The sequence below is a fragment of the Lemur catta genome, chromosome 22, assembly GCF_020740605.2.
Source record: "Lemur catta isolate mLemCat1 chromosome 22, mLemCat1.pri, whole genome shotgun sequence".
In the NCBI taxonomy this organism is placed as follows: Eukaryota; Metazoa; Chordata; class Mammalia; order Primates; family Lemuridae; genus Lemur; species Lemur catta.
Window position 1 is genome coordinate 14,231,939 of NC_059149.1, and position 14,840 is coordinate 14,246,778.

Genomic DNA, 14,840 nt, shown 5'->3' on the forward strand with positions numbered 1-14,840 from the left:
CCATTATGTGAGGTAAGAAATGGCAATTTAAGAGAAATGAGAGCATTCATTTATTTTATTTTGCAAATATTACTGAGTTCCTCCCAGAGGCCAGGCATTGTCTAGGGAAATTGCATACTATGTTTATTTTTTTTCCTCTGATCTTAGGTGGAGGTGATAATGAGTAGTAAAATTACATATTTTAGATGTCTTTGTATGACATGGATTTGGGACAGCACAAGCCTTTGGTGGCCTTCAAAGGAATTGGAATTACAAAAAAGAAATAAATTGGGGAAACAATTGTCTGGATTTTGATTCCAGTTTTAATTTTGCAGATGACTACTTGGCATCACTTGTGGATAAATTCTGTTCAGAATATTACTATTTTCTTCTCAGAACCAATAGAATTTTCTCACCAGTTTATTTTTAGAATTGTCACATAGTGTAATAAGGTGATTTCTATAGGAAACTGGAAATTCATGGATATTGGACTCTGAATGTAATCTCTTTAAAGCTGAAAAACACGTGGCCCCTTAGACTTGAAATGGTGAGGTCATCTTTATAAATTAGGCCCCAAGCCCTGGCATCCAAACTGGTTTCGAAATGTGATAGACCATATATATACTTGATTATGCACCAAGAAGCAAAAGGTAAAATTTTGTTGCCTGCCCTCCTAAAAGTATTAAGTGAATCAATCTACTAGCTATACTAGGGGTCTACTGCTGCTCCACCAATAGCCCCTGATACAAAATTCATGTCTTCTGTAGAGTCTTAGCCATGCATCCCATTCTAGAGTATGTTGTTCTCAGTTTCTAAGACAGTTTCTAAGAGAGAAGTTTTGAAATGGAAAAAGAGGAAAATGCCAACCAACCTCCAATGCTCTAGCAAGAATATTGTGTTTAGTTGTAATGCTTTTTAACACTTTTTAATGAAGATATAATTTATACACAATGAAATGCTCAGATCTTAACATACTATTCAGGCTTTTGTTAATTTCAAAATATGAAGGGGGTCCAAGTGTTTTTGTTGCACGGATAGCTTGTATAATGCTGAAGTCAGGGCTGTAAGTGTGACCATTCAGTTTTGAGGAACATTTCTTGCCCAGAAAGTTCCCACGTACCCCATTGCGGTCAACAGTCCCCTCATCCTGACTGCCAAAAGCAACCACTGATCAGATTTCTATAACTTGTGTTTATTTTGGAATTTCATATAAATTAGCATGTATTTTGTCCTATATGGCTTCTTTCACTCAGCCTAGTAGTTTTGATATCACCCATGTTGTTGAGTTTATCAGTAAAGAGTTCCTTTTTATTGCTAATGATACTTTTTTAAAACAGGTAAGAAATAAGCAGATCCTCACTGAGTATCTTAATTGATGCGTAACTACTATTAAAATTATGGCAACAAACCTGTAGTAAGAATACAGGGGGAGAAAATGCCCTCTAATACTAATATCACATAACAGTACTTCTATCATTCAAACAATTCTCCCACCTTAATTAATGTTATATGCATCAAGAGTTACTCTTCTGGGAGACTCTAAATTATTCTACTAGAAACAGAAACATTGAATGTGCTTCAGCAGTTGCAATAGCCATAGAACTGTTATTGTTTCCATCACTTTATGGTTCTACTTTGACTTCAGAAAGTAAATGGGAAAATAATCTCAGGTGAAGATATGCTTCTTACAGTATCTCTGTTATCAAATATGTTGTTGGAAAGACTGCTTTCATTGTTTATCAATATGGCAATTCCTCGGTAGCTTTTATGCACTCTTAAAATTATATAATATAGACCTGATGAACCCAGTTCTTTATCAGAAACTTACTTTGATCTGCAATTTCTAGCAAGATTATATAAATGAAAGAAGAATAGATACAATAAGAGCAACATTCGCATGGCATTTTTGTTGTTCTGAAATTCCTAATTAAGTGTCCCTACATTTTGCCATGTTATCAAAGGTTCATTGAAACTCTGGGGAATGGCAATAAATTTAAGCAAGTATCATACTATGATTCTAGGGAGCCATAGTAAATTGTGTACCAATAGATCTAAAGGGGGAATTTTTACTCTCTGCTATTATTATATCTTTTTCAAAAGAATTTTATTTTACCAAAAAGGTGGCTGAATTTTGACTTAACTAAATAAAGAAGAGGGTTGGGCTGACCTTTGGCCAGTCCAATCCCATCCTTGCCATCTCAACCTTCAACACTCTGAAATAGGAGCTGCTGGAACACAAAGGGATCCCAGAACATTGTCGTGTACCAACAGCCACTCTCTTACCATTATGAAAGTTAGTACATCATTTTCAATGTTTATACAGTTTTCCAACAAGACAAAGAACATCCATATAGTACTATAATGCTTATATCAGTTCAACGGAAAAGGGTACCCATATGAAATAAGAAATTTAGCCAGAGTACTGAGAGAATATAAAGTTTCGGATTATTCTCATTATCTAAATCCCTCTTATTCACTTTTTTCATTTCTTTCATCTACCACTGAAATACACATACTTTCCTTCTCCCCTCTCATACTTACTTTTCTTCCTCTAGTTCCTAAATTATTTTACCATGGTCATACTTCATGCTGATAATTCCAAAAATATTGAAATGAAACTTCCCTTTAACATGACCTACTTTAGTGTAGAATTTGGCCTAAGTTTTATTTCTCATGCAAGAGCAGTTACATTTGAATTACCAAGAGAATCTCATTAGTATAATTTAACCCATAAGGAGGATTTGCAGGGCTGTCATACTAAGCCTCAAGGATATATTTTCTAAACTCTAAAGACTGATAGCTACTTGTAAGCAATTGCTCAAAAGTATGCACTGAATTCTTATCATTCGTCATCATTTTAGTTATAGTAATTAATTTTAATTAACTGCCAATAATGTTTGTTGCCAGATGGAAAAATGAAGGTATGGCCCCCTATCTCCATTTGAATATAAGTAATAATATAATAGTAGGTTAATGTTAGAAAGGTAAAGAGATCTTAGATTGTGAAATAAAGAATTATAAATCTCATTTTCCAGGGAGTACACTCTGCTTGAGTGTTTTGCAAAGTCCTAGTTGAGCAGAAGTTAAAGCTGATAGTAAGTCATCTTTCCTCCTCCCATCTAGTTATGGTTCTGGCTAATAAAAATCAGGTTTTTGCTTCCTAGTTGTCAAATTAATAATGTTTTGGTTGCTGCTCAGTCAAAATATTGTAACAAAGTGGTTTCTTTATATGACAGTGATTTATATTAGAGATTCCAACTTAATATCAAAGCCATCTGTTTTTTCACTGATGTAATTTAAAATCATAGCTATAATTTTACCTTTGAAATTAGATTTGAGGTCATGAGTTGTACTTAATCGGTGAAACCTGCTTTTTAGGGGACAAGTTCAAATAAAATGTTGGGAGTAGGAACAAACTTAGCTACTAATTTTGCAGACAATATAAAGTATTATGATATCCACATTATAATGATGGAATCTGAGTAGATTTATTCAAGCTTTAAAAGACATGGTATTGTTACAAAAGAAGAAGTAATAGTGGCTTAAAGAAAACATTTAATACTCACAGTTGTTCGAGAATTCCAAAACATCAAACTTTTCAGGTGTAGCTATCCCTTTTTTCTTAAAAAGAAAATACATATTGAATAGTGTACAGATTTCCATCTTATCAGAGGAAGAACCAGTCAGTACAATGTAGAATTTTAGAGTAGAAAAGGCTTTCAACATCATCTAAACTCCTCAGCATTCACCTAGTTCAATAAAATTCCTATCTTTTCTCAAGTCTTAGCTTTCCTGCCCTATTTCCAAAACAAATGAAGAACCGCTGGTCCTCAGACCCCCTTTGCTGTCTATGAGTAACTGTCTTTTCATTCCCTTTGATAGTCTCCACGTTCATGCTAACGATTGCAGCTGCGAGATTATTTCCTTGATTCATTATGCCTGAATCAGCTTAAGAAAAGAATAGTCTCCCACAGGCAGAAGCACAACTTTTAATTTAAACGCTTGGCAAAGGTAAAGCTGAGTCATTGTAAGCTTTAGGAGTAGCTGTAGTAAGAGTCAATTGTGTTGTGTCCCCCCATTGGAACATACCGTAGGGGGTTTGCCATAGCTACTCAAGAGTAAGTAACACTACCCTATTATTCTTGATTTTTTTTTTTTTTTTTTTTTTTTTTTGAGACAAGGTCTTGCTCTGTCACCCAGGCTTGAGAGCAGTGGCCCGATCATAGCTCACTAAAGCCTCGAACTCCTGCTACCCTATTATTTAACACAAGTAATACTACCTATCCTATTATTTAAGACAAATTATACTACCTACCCTTTTGTCGTGGAGAAGCAAAAGCAGACCAGCACAGCTTTTTGGGGGGCTAGTGGTGGGGAAGTGTTATGGTAAGGTTATTTTTTCTGCTTTCTCAGTCCCATTTGTCATTCATTGAATCAACAGATATTTATTTTGCAGATTGCATGAGCTGAACATTCTGCTAGGTCTGGATAATATAGCAGACAACAAGATCCAGTCTTTGGCCCTAAAGAGCGCACAGTATAGACACACACAGCATCGGGCAATGCCAGATAACTGCCCCACAGAGCAGAGAAGCTACCTAAGACCTTTGCACACTCTGTGCAGATCCAACATTGTACAGGCAATTTATTAATATTAACTTTGCTTCTTCGTGGGGATATAACGAGAAATAACTGTTAATATTATAACTAGTTGTGAGGCATTTTGGAAATGAAAGTGCTACAAAAGAGCTGAATAATAGAAATTAAGATTAAATTATAGGGTAGAAACGGTTCTCATAGGTATGAATCAGTATTTATGTCAATATTATAGGACTGCTACCAGGGAAAAGCTATTTTAGGTAAATAAAATTGCCTAGCTTTTACAAAATCAAGAAAATACCTCTTGTATTAACAAGAGAGATTATGAATCTTATTTTGGGTATTACATGAGCTAAATATAGTTGGAATATCACATATAGTGTGGAGTTTCTACACATCTGCAGCTTCTATTAAGAATCTTCTGCATTTCTATGCTTGTTGGAAGTATTTCTCTAAGAACTTTTAAAAGCTGAAACTATACAAGACTATTATTTACCAAGAAGGGATTATAATTTTATACTCAAAAAACTATGAGAAGGTTCTTTAAATTAAACAAGGTGAATATCCTTTGTGTGATTAACCTATCAGTATGTTGGGTTTGGGGAGTTATTATCAGTGATTTATTATGCCTGATCCTTTCTGATTTTACTTATATTTTTAAAGCTTGTTAATTCTCTCAGAAGACTAGGATACCAATTTATATCCCATTCTACATCCTCAAAAGATGAAGAATTTATAAAATTGGGCATTTCTTCCAGATGCTTTTATATAGTCGTTCTTAATAGCTACGATTGAGATTCTCAAACTGTAGGAAAAGGAAGGGATCCTTTTTGGTAGTCATTTAATGTTCTGTGACTATGAACTAATCCTTATTTTAACATTAGTACTTTTATGTTTTTACCAGCATTTTCACCCTGATTAAATGGGGCAGTACACCACAGTGTTTAGCCTGTGGCTTAACAGAACCCAGATGACCTGCCATGGAGAATCATAATCTTAAATTCTCTCTTTCCTCTGAACAATAGAATTTTTTTTCTTGGTCTTAGTTTATAATGAAGCAACTCTCTAATTTCATCATATTCGGAAACAACAAAAACATTCAAAATTTAACTCAATGTGGATGCCATTTATATGAAAATATATATTGATGTAATTATTACATGGGTAAAGGATCTTCATTCTTTATTGTCTTCCCCTGATTTGCCAAATTCAATAATATGGAGAACTTCCATGCATATTAATTTCTTCCATATATTTGTGCTTTGGTCTCTAATGTCCTTTTGTCCTTATTGTATTATCTTTGTACATTTCCATTTAGCGTTTCTACTTAGAGTAAAGAGATAGAAGCATGAAAATTAATAACCCACACATCATTTTTGCAGTACTTCCTAGGAGTGAGCAGTTAAGGCTAGAAACCTCAGTGTTTAATACTCTTTTCAAAACTTGGTTGTTACATATATTGTGAGTTCAGTGATTGAAAACAGTAAGTATAATATGTAGTCAATTTAGATAAAAACAGGATAACTAAACCAATGTTTTTTCAAAAAAAAATCATATGATTTATGTGCATTGCATGGCAGAGTATTACTAAAATTTACCTAAACAAACTTTCATGGTGTTTTCAGGTTTTATGGGAATGCTTTGGCTATACAGCACTTGGGTTTGATCCTCATAATGACAAAGGCTCTTAACAGTTATTTAAAAAAAGAAAACCCACAGACTATACTGTTTTTATAAAGTATAATTGATCTTCCTGGTTATATTTGTGCTAAGTTTGTGAAACTGTACTATACTAGTATGAAAAAGGTAAAACTGTATATGTATTAATCTAATAGTTAGATTTCGAAAAGTAGCATTATGTGCATTTTAGAAAAATATTTGGTAACTCGTGGCACTTTGGTAAAGGAATGTGCAATTATAAAGGTTTATGCCATTTTATTTTTTTCTAATTCCCAGGAATTATTCTTACTAGGCTTTAGATTCAAAACCAAACCCAATTTTAAGACTAGCACTTTTTTCCCACTGATAATTCCTGTTTTTCTAATTATGTGGAATGTTTAACTTGAATCATTCTTTGCAATGAGTTTTAGCTTTCTTCCTCTATCCTAACCTCGAAATCTTTAATTTAAGAAGCATTTTAAATGAATCCATTGGTAACCAGAAAAATATTTTAGATACATGGCCACTCTCGTGCCTAATTTTAGTAATTTTCTGATAAAATACCTAAATTCCTGAAAAAGAATATTCAAGCATTTTAATTTGTTTTCATTGGTTATAAATAATTGAGTAGTTGATGTTCATATAATCATAATTTATCTAAAATCTGGAGCTGCCAAGACAACCAAGTACACAGCTGTGCTTAGAGCACACCCATATCCCCCAAAGAGAAATGACAAGACTTGGAAGAAGTAGAATTCTCTCTCATTATGGCTATTATATACACATTTTTGAGATATATATATATATACACACACATATATACACTCTACTGTGTGTATATATGTGTGTGTATATATATACACATATACACATTACTGTCTTACACCCATGGGTAGTAGAAACAAAATGAAAATGAATATAAATGCTTAACATTAGATGTTGGTATCAATACAGATTATGCATAAACTGTTGCAATAAAAGATATTCGTTGTGCCTGTATCTGAAGAATTTACCTTAGATTTTCTCTGGCCTTTTTCATTTAAGGCTGCACAATCATTTTAAATGTAAAGACAACAGAATATATGAATGAATGAATGAAATGATGGCCCTATTTGCCATGGGACTAAATATTCTGTTGAATTTTTCGAGGGGCATTGGCTGCCATATCGTTTAACAATATAGTTTATTATGACATAAACTATATTGTTCACAAGCAACATGTGAGTCTTATGTACAAATCACAGCATTTAGAAATTATATATCTTTCCCTTTCCTTGCAAAATGAATTCAGAATTGACAATTCAAATTTATAATTTTAAGTTGCTAATTATTAAAAATTACCATATGGATTGAAGATTAAATGGAATAAGCGCTACAAAAGAATACTAATTAAGAACATAACCCCATATACTATCAAGCTTCTGATAACGTTGAGTTTCTTATAAAGCCTTAAAATATTTTAATGAAAAATTAATTACCTGGAAAAGAAGGCACTTTATTAACCCTGAACTAGCTATGTCTGTATAGAATTTGTCTAAAATCCCTTATTCTTTATCCTTTTATAAATTTATCCTAGTTATATGTTTTTCTAAATCCTCTTATAGTATAATACTTCAAACTATTTTAACCTAACAAAAAATTGTGTTACGGAATATAACCAATGAACAATAATAAAACTCAAGAGTAACAGAATTATATATGTGTGATAATGACAAAACTGTTAGTCTAAGTCTACAATCATTTGAGATTTTAAAAGGTTGTTAAATTTGAAGGCTTTCTCATTGAACAATTTTGGGGTAGTTTTTATTTTTTTAACCTTATTTTTAATTGGTACTACCCTATCTTGAAATAGTAATCAATATAAGGGCAATCAAAATTATTAAGCCAGCCTATTATAACTCAATCTTGGTTTAGTTGAGTTTTTTTTAATGTCACCCTAAAACATTACAAAATTACTTTGTTTCTTCTTTGTTCAAGTCAGCCATGCCTGGTGAATTATCAAATTTAAATCATCAACATGGATGTGCTGCTGTATATAACTGTTTCCTCTTCAGAAAATTAGCAGTTGATTTATACAATGAATTGAATTCAGCAGAGAAAGCATAGAATAATTTTTTCAAAAGCGTTCAACCCCCTCAAATTAAACCTTAACATCTTTCTGATATTTGTAAGGATAAGCTTTTACCCAAGAATGTTTTTCCACAGAAGAAGATTTCAAACTTTGCTTTCTTTTTTGTTTTGGGGCAGTATACTTTTTAAAGAAAACATTTTTCTATAATTTTACTTATCTTTAAGTCTTTCTCTGTGGTGGCCATTGTCCTATCTTTAGTTTTAAATGTTTTACTAACTGTAAATGCACTTTCATGGACAGAGTCATCATCACATGGTATAGGAAGGAGTCAAGTTCATCAGCGGTCTGTCCTTATCAAGGAGAGACCAAAGACAAAGTTCGTGTGGATTGTTTGGTTTGTTTCTTTGTTTTTTTTTTTTTTTTTAAATAGGATATATTAACCCAAAGGTGTGTTAATGTCATGGCATGAACAATCTTAAATGTAGACCTACTGAGTATTTTGTGATGCCGAGTAACAGACGTTTCTCAAATCTCTGTGATGCTAAATATTTTCCTTAGAAAGTTTTGTTTAATGTTAGATCGTTGTTCTGAAAGATGTTGGTCCTAGTGGGATTTTTAAAAACTTGGAAAACAAATAAACGCATGTATTACAAGTATAGAAATGGTGAATTGTAAACTTACCATATAGTACTGATTCTATTTTCAAAAATGTTTTACTGTTAAATATATACGACATAAAATTGCTGCCGTACTGTAATTGAGTACTTTTTCCTAAATGACCCTGTTATCACTATTCCAGAATTAAAAGTTGGGCAGACACATGAATTTATCATGTGTCTGCATAGATGCTTCAAGGTATATTCTTCTCTTGGTGAGTAAAATTATATTTTCCTTGGTGTCAACGCATTGAGATCTGAATATACCTGTATCTATCCTTATTGCACATTTCTTATACAGTAGCTTCTAATATGCCAAAATTGGCCTAGACACAACGAAAACTTGAGGGTTTGTTACATGCTTTCTCACAGAAAGGTTTTCAATGATATTCATGATGGGTTTGTACTATGAAACTAGTGGAACGCCCTTTAAAACTTCACATTTGCTAAATTTAAATTAATATTTTTTCTTTAGCTCACAAATTACCCTAAATCCAGGGAGAATACCAACCCTTTTCACTGTTGTCAAAGCAAGCATAAGGAACAACCCTATGACACTACAAAAACAGTTGAGGAATAAGAGTCTTATGTTACACCTCAGAATAAAGACATTCGGTAAGAGACGTGAACCCAAGTCCATCGTGAATGCGATGCTTCTGTGCTTGGCATTCCTCCACGGAAGGGAAGACAAGTATCATCGCCACTGGCATCATTTGCAAACCGATCTTATGTGCAATACCTTCCACCACTTTGGAGTACTTCTCGACTCTGTCAGGATTTTGTGTTTTGTTTTTTCAGTTCGTCAAGCCGTTCACTTTTCAAACCACCATTTGTCAGCATTGAGGTAGGGAGACATATAGATTTGAAAATACTTTCTTAAGAGATCATGTAACTCTATAACTCTTGAATTTAAAAAAATTTAGGTGGGGAGGGATAATTTCAACCCACTTCCTCTTACAAGATACATTTTTTTAAAAATCTGTAACTGCTTTAGTGTTAACAGGGTACAAGGTGGTTTTTGTCCTGTATTGTACTTAAAAGATTCTCATTTATTGTGATTGTATTGTACTGTATGAAAGCAAATCATAAATTGCCTTGTATTGTTTATAATAGACCATACCATGTACTACTTCAGTTTTTATGTTCCAGGTTTTTCAGTGATGCATGTTAACAGTTAGGTCCTAAAATTCTGTGGTGCTAACTCTTCCATATCCAATGGTGCTTTTGTGGATGCTAACTGCACACATGCTGAACAAAGCTTGAAGTTTAAAACTTTCCTCCCTTCCTCTGTTTATATGAAGTAAAATAAAATAACTTGAATTTGTCTCAAAGTATCACTGACAATCTAATAAACTTGTTTATATGTGTGATTAGTTTGAATTCTTCATTATTTTACGGGAAGCATCTCAGCTCTGTTGGGCTCCAAAAGTTGATCTTGTGTTTATTTCCTCATTTCATTTGTGCCCCCAAATTTGTGGTACCTTTGGGAATTTACATCCAGTTGGCCTGGCATCTAAATTTATGTTTAGGTAGGATGTATAAAAACTAGACTTATCAAACCTGGAAATAAGTAAGTTGAAAAGCCCAAAAATGTGCCAATAGAGTGCCTTGGTATGTTTATTACTTTATTGTTAATAAAGTTTTATCATCTGGTTGAGCCAGGAGATAACATTTGCATGAGAGCAACTATGACTTCAAAACCTTTATCACAATTCAAATGACATTGAAAAGACCAGTCCTATATGCTGATATTTAAAGTATAATGAAAGTTCCACTCCTCATGTATGAAACTAAGAACCCCCCCCAAAAAAATTGGAATTTTCCAGGACAAACTGACGTCATATGCCAAAATGGCACACTAGATAAATTCATGGCAGTGGTATTATTGGATTTTTAGCTTTAGCATCTAAATTAAGAATCACAGCAGTCGGACACGTGAAGCTGCTAATATCTTCTTGAGGGCAGAGGGCCATTTCTCCCAAACTAGAGATAAATTCAATATGAAGGCAGTGTGTACGTTTGCATTCCAACCTTGATATTTTGCCTAACCCATGGGTAATGTTTAATTTGAAAAAGAAAAGAAAAAAATCAAAACAAATGGATTAAGACAGCTCAAGCAACAATTATTGACCTTACATAGAAGAGGATCAAACACATCAGCCTAATCTAGTGGGTCTGATGACTGAAATGACATTTCCATACTATTAATACTATGGTACTTTATTATGGAAAGATTATAAGGCACAGTAATTTTGTCTCAAATAGCCATTAAATCATGTCTGACTTCTAACATCAGAAATTGAAGTTCAGGGAAGAGAGCGGTGTGTACCCTAGGCTTGCTTCTGTGACTTCCTTGAACAAATGCAGTATTTACTAATCACAGCCTCTCATCTACAGTATATATTTTGTAACTTCCCTTACAGCATTCCATTTTATGAACGCTAGTGAATAATAAATGTGCTACAAAATAATTCCACGTTTTAATGAGAAAGAAAGAAAGTAGGTAGTTCTTTGAATGTTTTAGAGACTCTTGATTTCTGTGGTAATATCTTCCCTGTTAATAGAAAGAAAAATTAATTCTAATTTGAGGAAAGGATGAGAGAATAAATGAGTTGCTTTTGGAAGAAGAATGATCTGTTCAATCTATGTGAAAAGATCAGTCAACCAGATTTCTGTATTCATTTTCACCATAATGTTTGTCCCACCTAAAAAAATTATTCCTAAAAATTTTTATCAGCTTTTTTTGATAGTATTGAAACTTTTAAAACTCATCAGCCTTAAATAAAATGAGTATACTTTGTAAATTTGGTTCATTTATGTAATTAATGTAGTCCCTAAGTGAAACCATGATTAATTTTTTTAATCACACAACTATATTTGTCTTTATAGTTTTATCGGCATTATTTTGGTAAGTTGTCTTTTCTGTTCCTAAAAAAATAATTTCCCTTAGAGATTTTATGCTCAAAGTGTCTTCCCTAAATCCTTATAGGAAAGCATTTAAAAAAAAAAAAAGATTCGGATGTTCTCCATTGAGGAAAATCTTTTGAAATAAATTCCATGTACACTAAAAGCCTAACGTTACTCATCTGATGGAAATAATTTTTCTCAACAGGAATTGCTTTCAGTTTGAAAACTGCCAATAATAATAATCTTTACCTTTAGAAATAAGCAAACAAAAACACCAATGAAATCTGCATCGTTTCAGATTTGTCTTCGTGCATTCTTTTTTAAAAACTGTTGAAGTACATGCTTACTAATTTGCACTAAGACTAAAGTGCAAATCTCACCCTCTACTTTATCCTTGCCGGGGGCTGGAGGGTGGTTAATTGTATTACTGAAAAGTAATACAATTCCCACAAAAATATGTGAGTGGTAGTTCGCAAGACTGAATAAATCATAAAATGTAGCCAACTCAGCTCTTCCAAATTGGTCTCATATTCCGTGAGTGGTAGATAAAGCTTAACACTTTTTGCAAAGCATGTTTGCTATCATAAAAGATTTAACAAAAGACTGGCACATGAAGATAAAAAGGACTCAGAATGAAAGGGTTGGCCCTTAGTTTTGTGTATTTAGAAACTCGGTTCATTCTGAGTGAATTCACAAGAGATTCCTTTTAAACAAGGTCATAAGGAAAACATCTTGAGCATCAGATATCCAACGGAGAAACTAATTAATTTACAACAAAAAGTAAAGCGATACTCCTAAGGAGTAGGATTGGAAAGATGCTTTGCATAACAAGTGAACTTAGAAGTTTGCTTTTATACTTTTTAATTATTATTTTATGATAAGCATGTATTATTTTTATAGTTTTAAAAATGACTTTTTAAAGAAAGGAAATCAAAAGCTAGACAGACTAGAATAGCTATAGCAACCGGTCAGCACATTCTCTTTGCAGTAGGAAAATCTGCTCCCCAAATCTGATTAACATCATAATGTTGCTTGGCAAACATAAAATCCGATAAAGGGAAATGAGTAACATTCATGAATAGCATCACGTTATGATGGGCTCCATGACGCAGACCTGCCAACAAAGCAGGAATAATCACAGAGCACAGTCACCCCAAGTCAGAGATGGAAGCTACTCTAACAAATTTTTATGCGTTGAATCTTTTTTTCTAGGTTCCATGTGATTCACCATCTTTCAATGTGAAAATATTATTGCTTATATAATATAATTAAGCCACATATTATCTTACGTTTTGTATCACTTTAGGATCCTCAATGATACGATACCATTTTATAATTTTCATTCATCATTAAGCATTGTCATTCATCATATTACATGATCATATATTTTTATCATTATATAATCATTATTTTTATAATCATGATTAATCATTAACTATCATTATCATTAATCATTCACTCTCATTATGAATCATTCATCATTAACAAAAGTTTCTCATACAATAGCTCTCAGACCATGACCCTTCTTGATAAAGATTTGGAGAGCATCCCAATTCAGCAGTAGTGACTAAAGAAAGACCAAGACCCTCCTCCCTTAACCCTCGGGGAAGACCTTGCTGATAGACCTTGGCATTCATTTCAGTGGGCCAGGCACAGTTCTAGAATCCTTCTCAACTCCGCACTCACCTGGCAACCACTCCCAGTTGACCGCACTTAGCATGTAAGATTGACATTTGCCATTCTGCCTTAGAAGCCCACCAGCACGTACACAAGCCGTCTGTGTTAGTCTGGGTCCTACAAGAAGCAGATGCCAAGATGGGATTCGATGTGCAAGAGATTTATTAGAGTAAATGGCAGAGGGAAAATGGAGAAGGAGCGGAGGGGGGGTGGGAGGTGAAGGAGCCATCAGACTGATGCGGGTCTGTCCCTGTGAAAGAGGAGAGGAGAAGAGGGGAGGGAGGCAAGAAAGGAGTCAGGAGATTCCTCCTTTGACTGCAGTGCAGTTCTAAGCAAGTTCCAGCCAGGCCTATGGGGAGTACTTAAGCCATAGTCACACTGCAGAGGAGGCCAGCCTCTTGCAGGGGACCTGCCACGCTCAGTCAGGGGCTGGGAGCAGCCTAGGGGAGGCGCACCCTCAGTGCCAACGTGGTGATAGATTTCAGAGCACAGCAGTGGGTCTGTGGGTCAGTTAAGTGGAGACGCGGAGCCGTGCGGTGCAAACGCGAGCCCGTGGTGGCTGTGAAAATGCATCTCTCAGACTTCCTGTGCAGGGAGCATGACTGACCCACAGGTTACTTCTGCATTCCTGAGGTTTGCTTCTGGGTGGTGCGGCATTCGCGTCCTAGGCCTGCACCATCCACCTCCTTTGCTGGGAAGTGGTCCCCTGGTTCGAGGCCTCTGTCTCTGCTGCCATGGCCACTCTGTTCATGTGCCCATCCTGCCACTTCTAGGTGGCCAATAACGGTCTGAGTCATGTCAACTGGTCAAGTCATCTTGGCCACCAACTTGGTTGTTCGGTGCCTCTCCCCTGGGGGGTGTTCATATGTGATGCAAAACTCCTCCCAGTTTGTGCCCACTCCCACGTGGGCACCCACAAGCCTCCACCCCAGACCTCTTTGTCACCATCTTCCAGCCCTTCTCCTTCCAGGCTCCTGACCAGAGATCTAGACCATTGTCCATTGCCCGGGAGCTGTAAATATCCTTACCTCCGGCCACTTCTGCCGTACAAAGTGGATGACCAGGTGCCCTGCTTGCAGCTCTTCCCAGGAGAAAGATTTCCCCTCTCCTGGAAGAGACATGCTGGTGCATCTCCTGAGGGGGACCAGGATAAGGCAGCTGGGCTGCCTGTTCACGCGGCACACTCACGGGCTCTGGTCCTGCTCCATCTTGATCTGGGATGCACCAATACCCGATCACAGACTACCACTGGGCCCGTCCAACTTTGTGACTTGGAGGGTTCAAAAGAACTC

At 35.1% G+C, this 14,840-nt stretch overlaps 1 protein-coding gene across 2 annotated transcripts in view; it reads left to right on the forward strand.

Annotated features, from left to right (window-relative positions):
• PURG (purine rich element binding protein G) overlaps window positions 1–10,332 on the forward strand; it is a 34,466-nt gene extending 24,134 nt beyond the window's left edge. For both annotated transcript variants that reach the window (XM_045535457.1, XM_045535460.1), the window contains one exon: window positions 9,440–10,332. In XM_045535457.1, the coding sequence (XP_045391413.1) occupies window positions 9,440–9,544 (105 nt within the window). In that variant the 3' untranslated portion in view covers window positions 9,545–10,332. The remainder of the gene's footprint in view (window positions 1–9,439) is intronic.
• The last annotated feature ends 4,508 nt before the right edge of the window (window positions 10,333–14,840 follow it).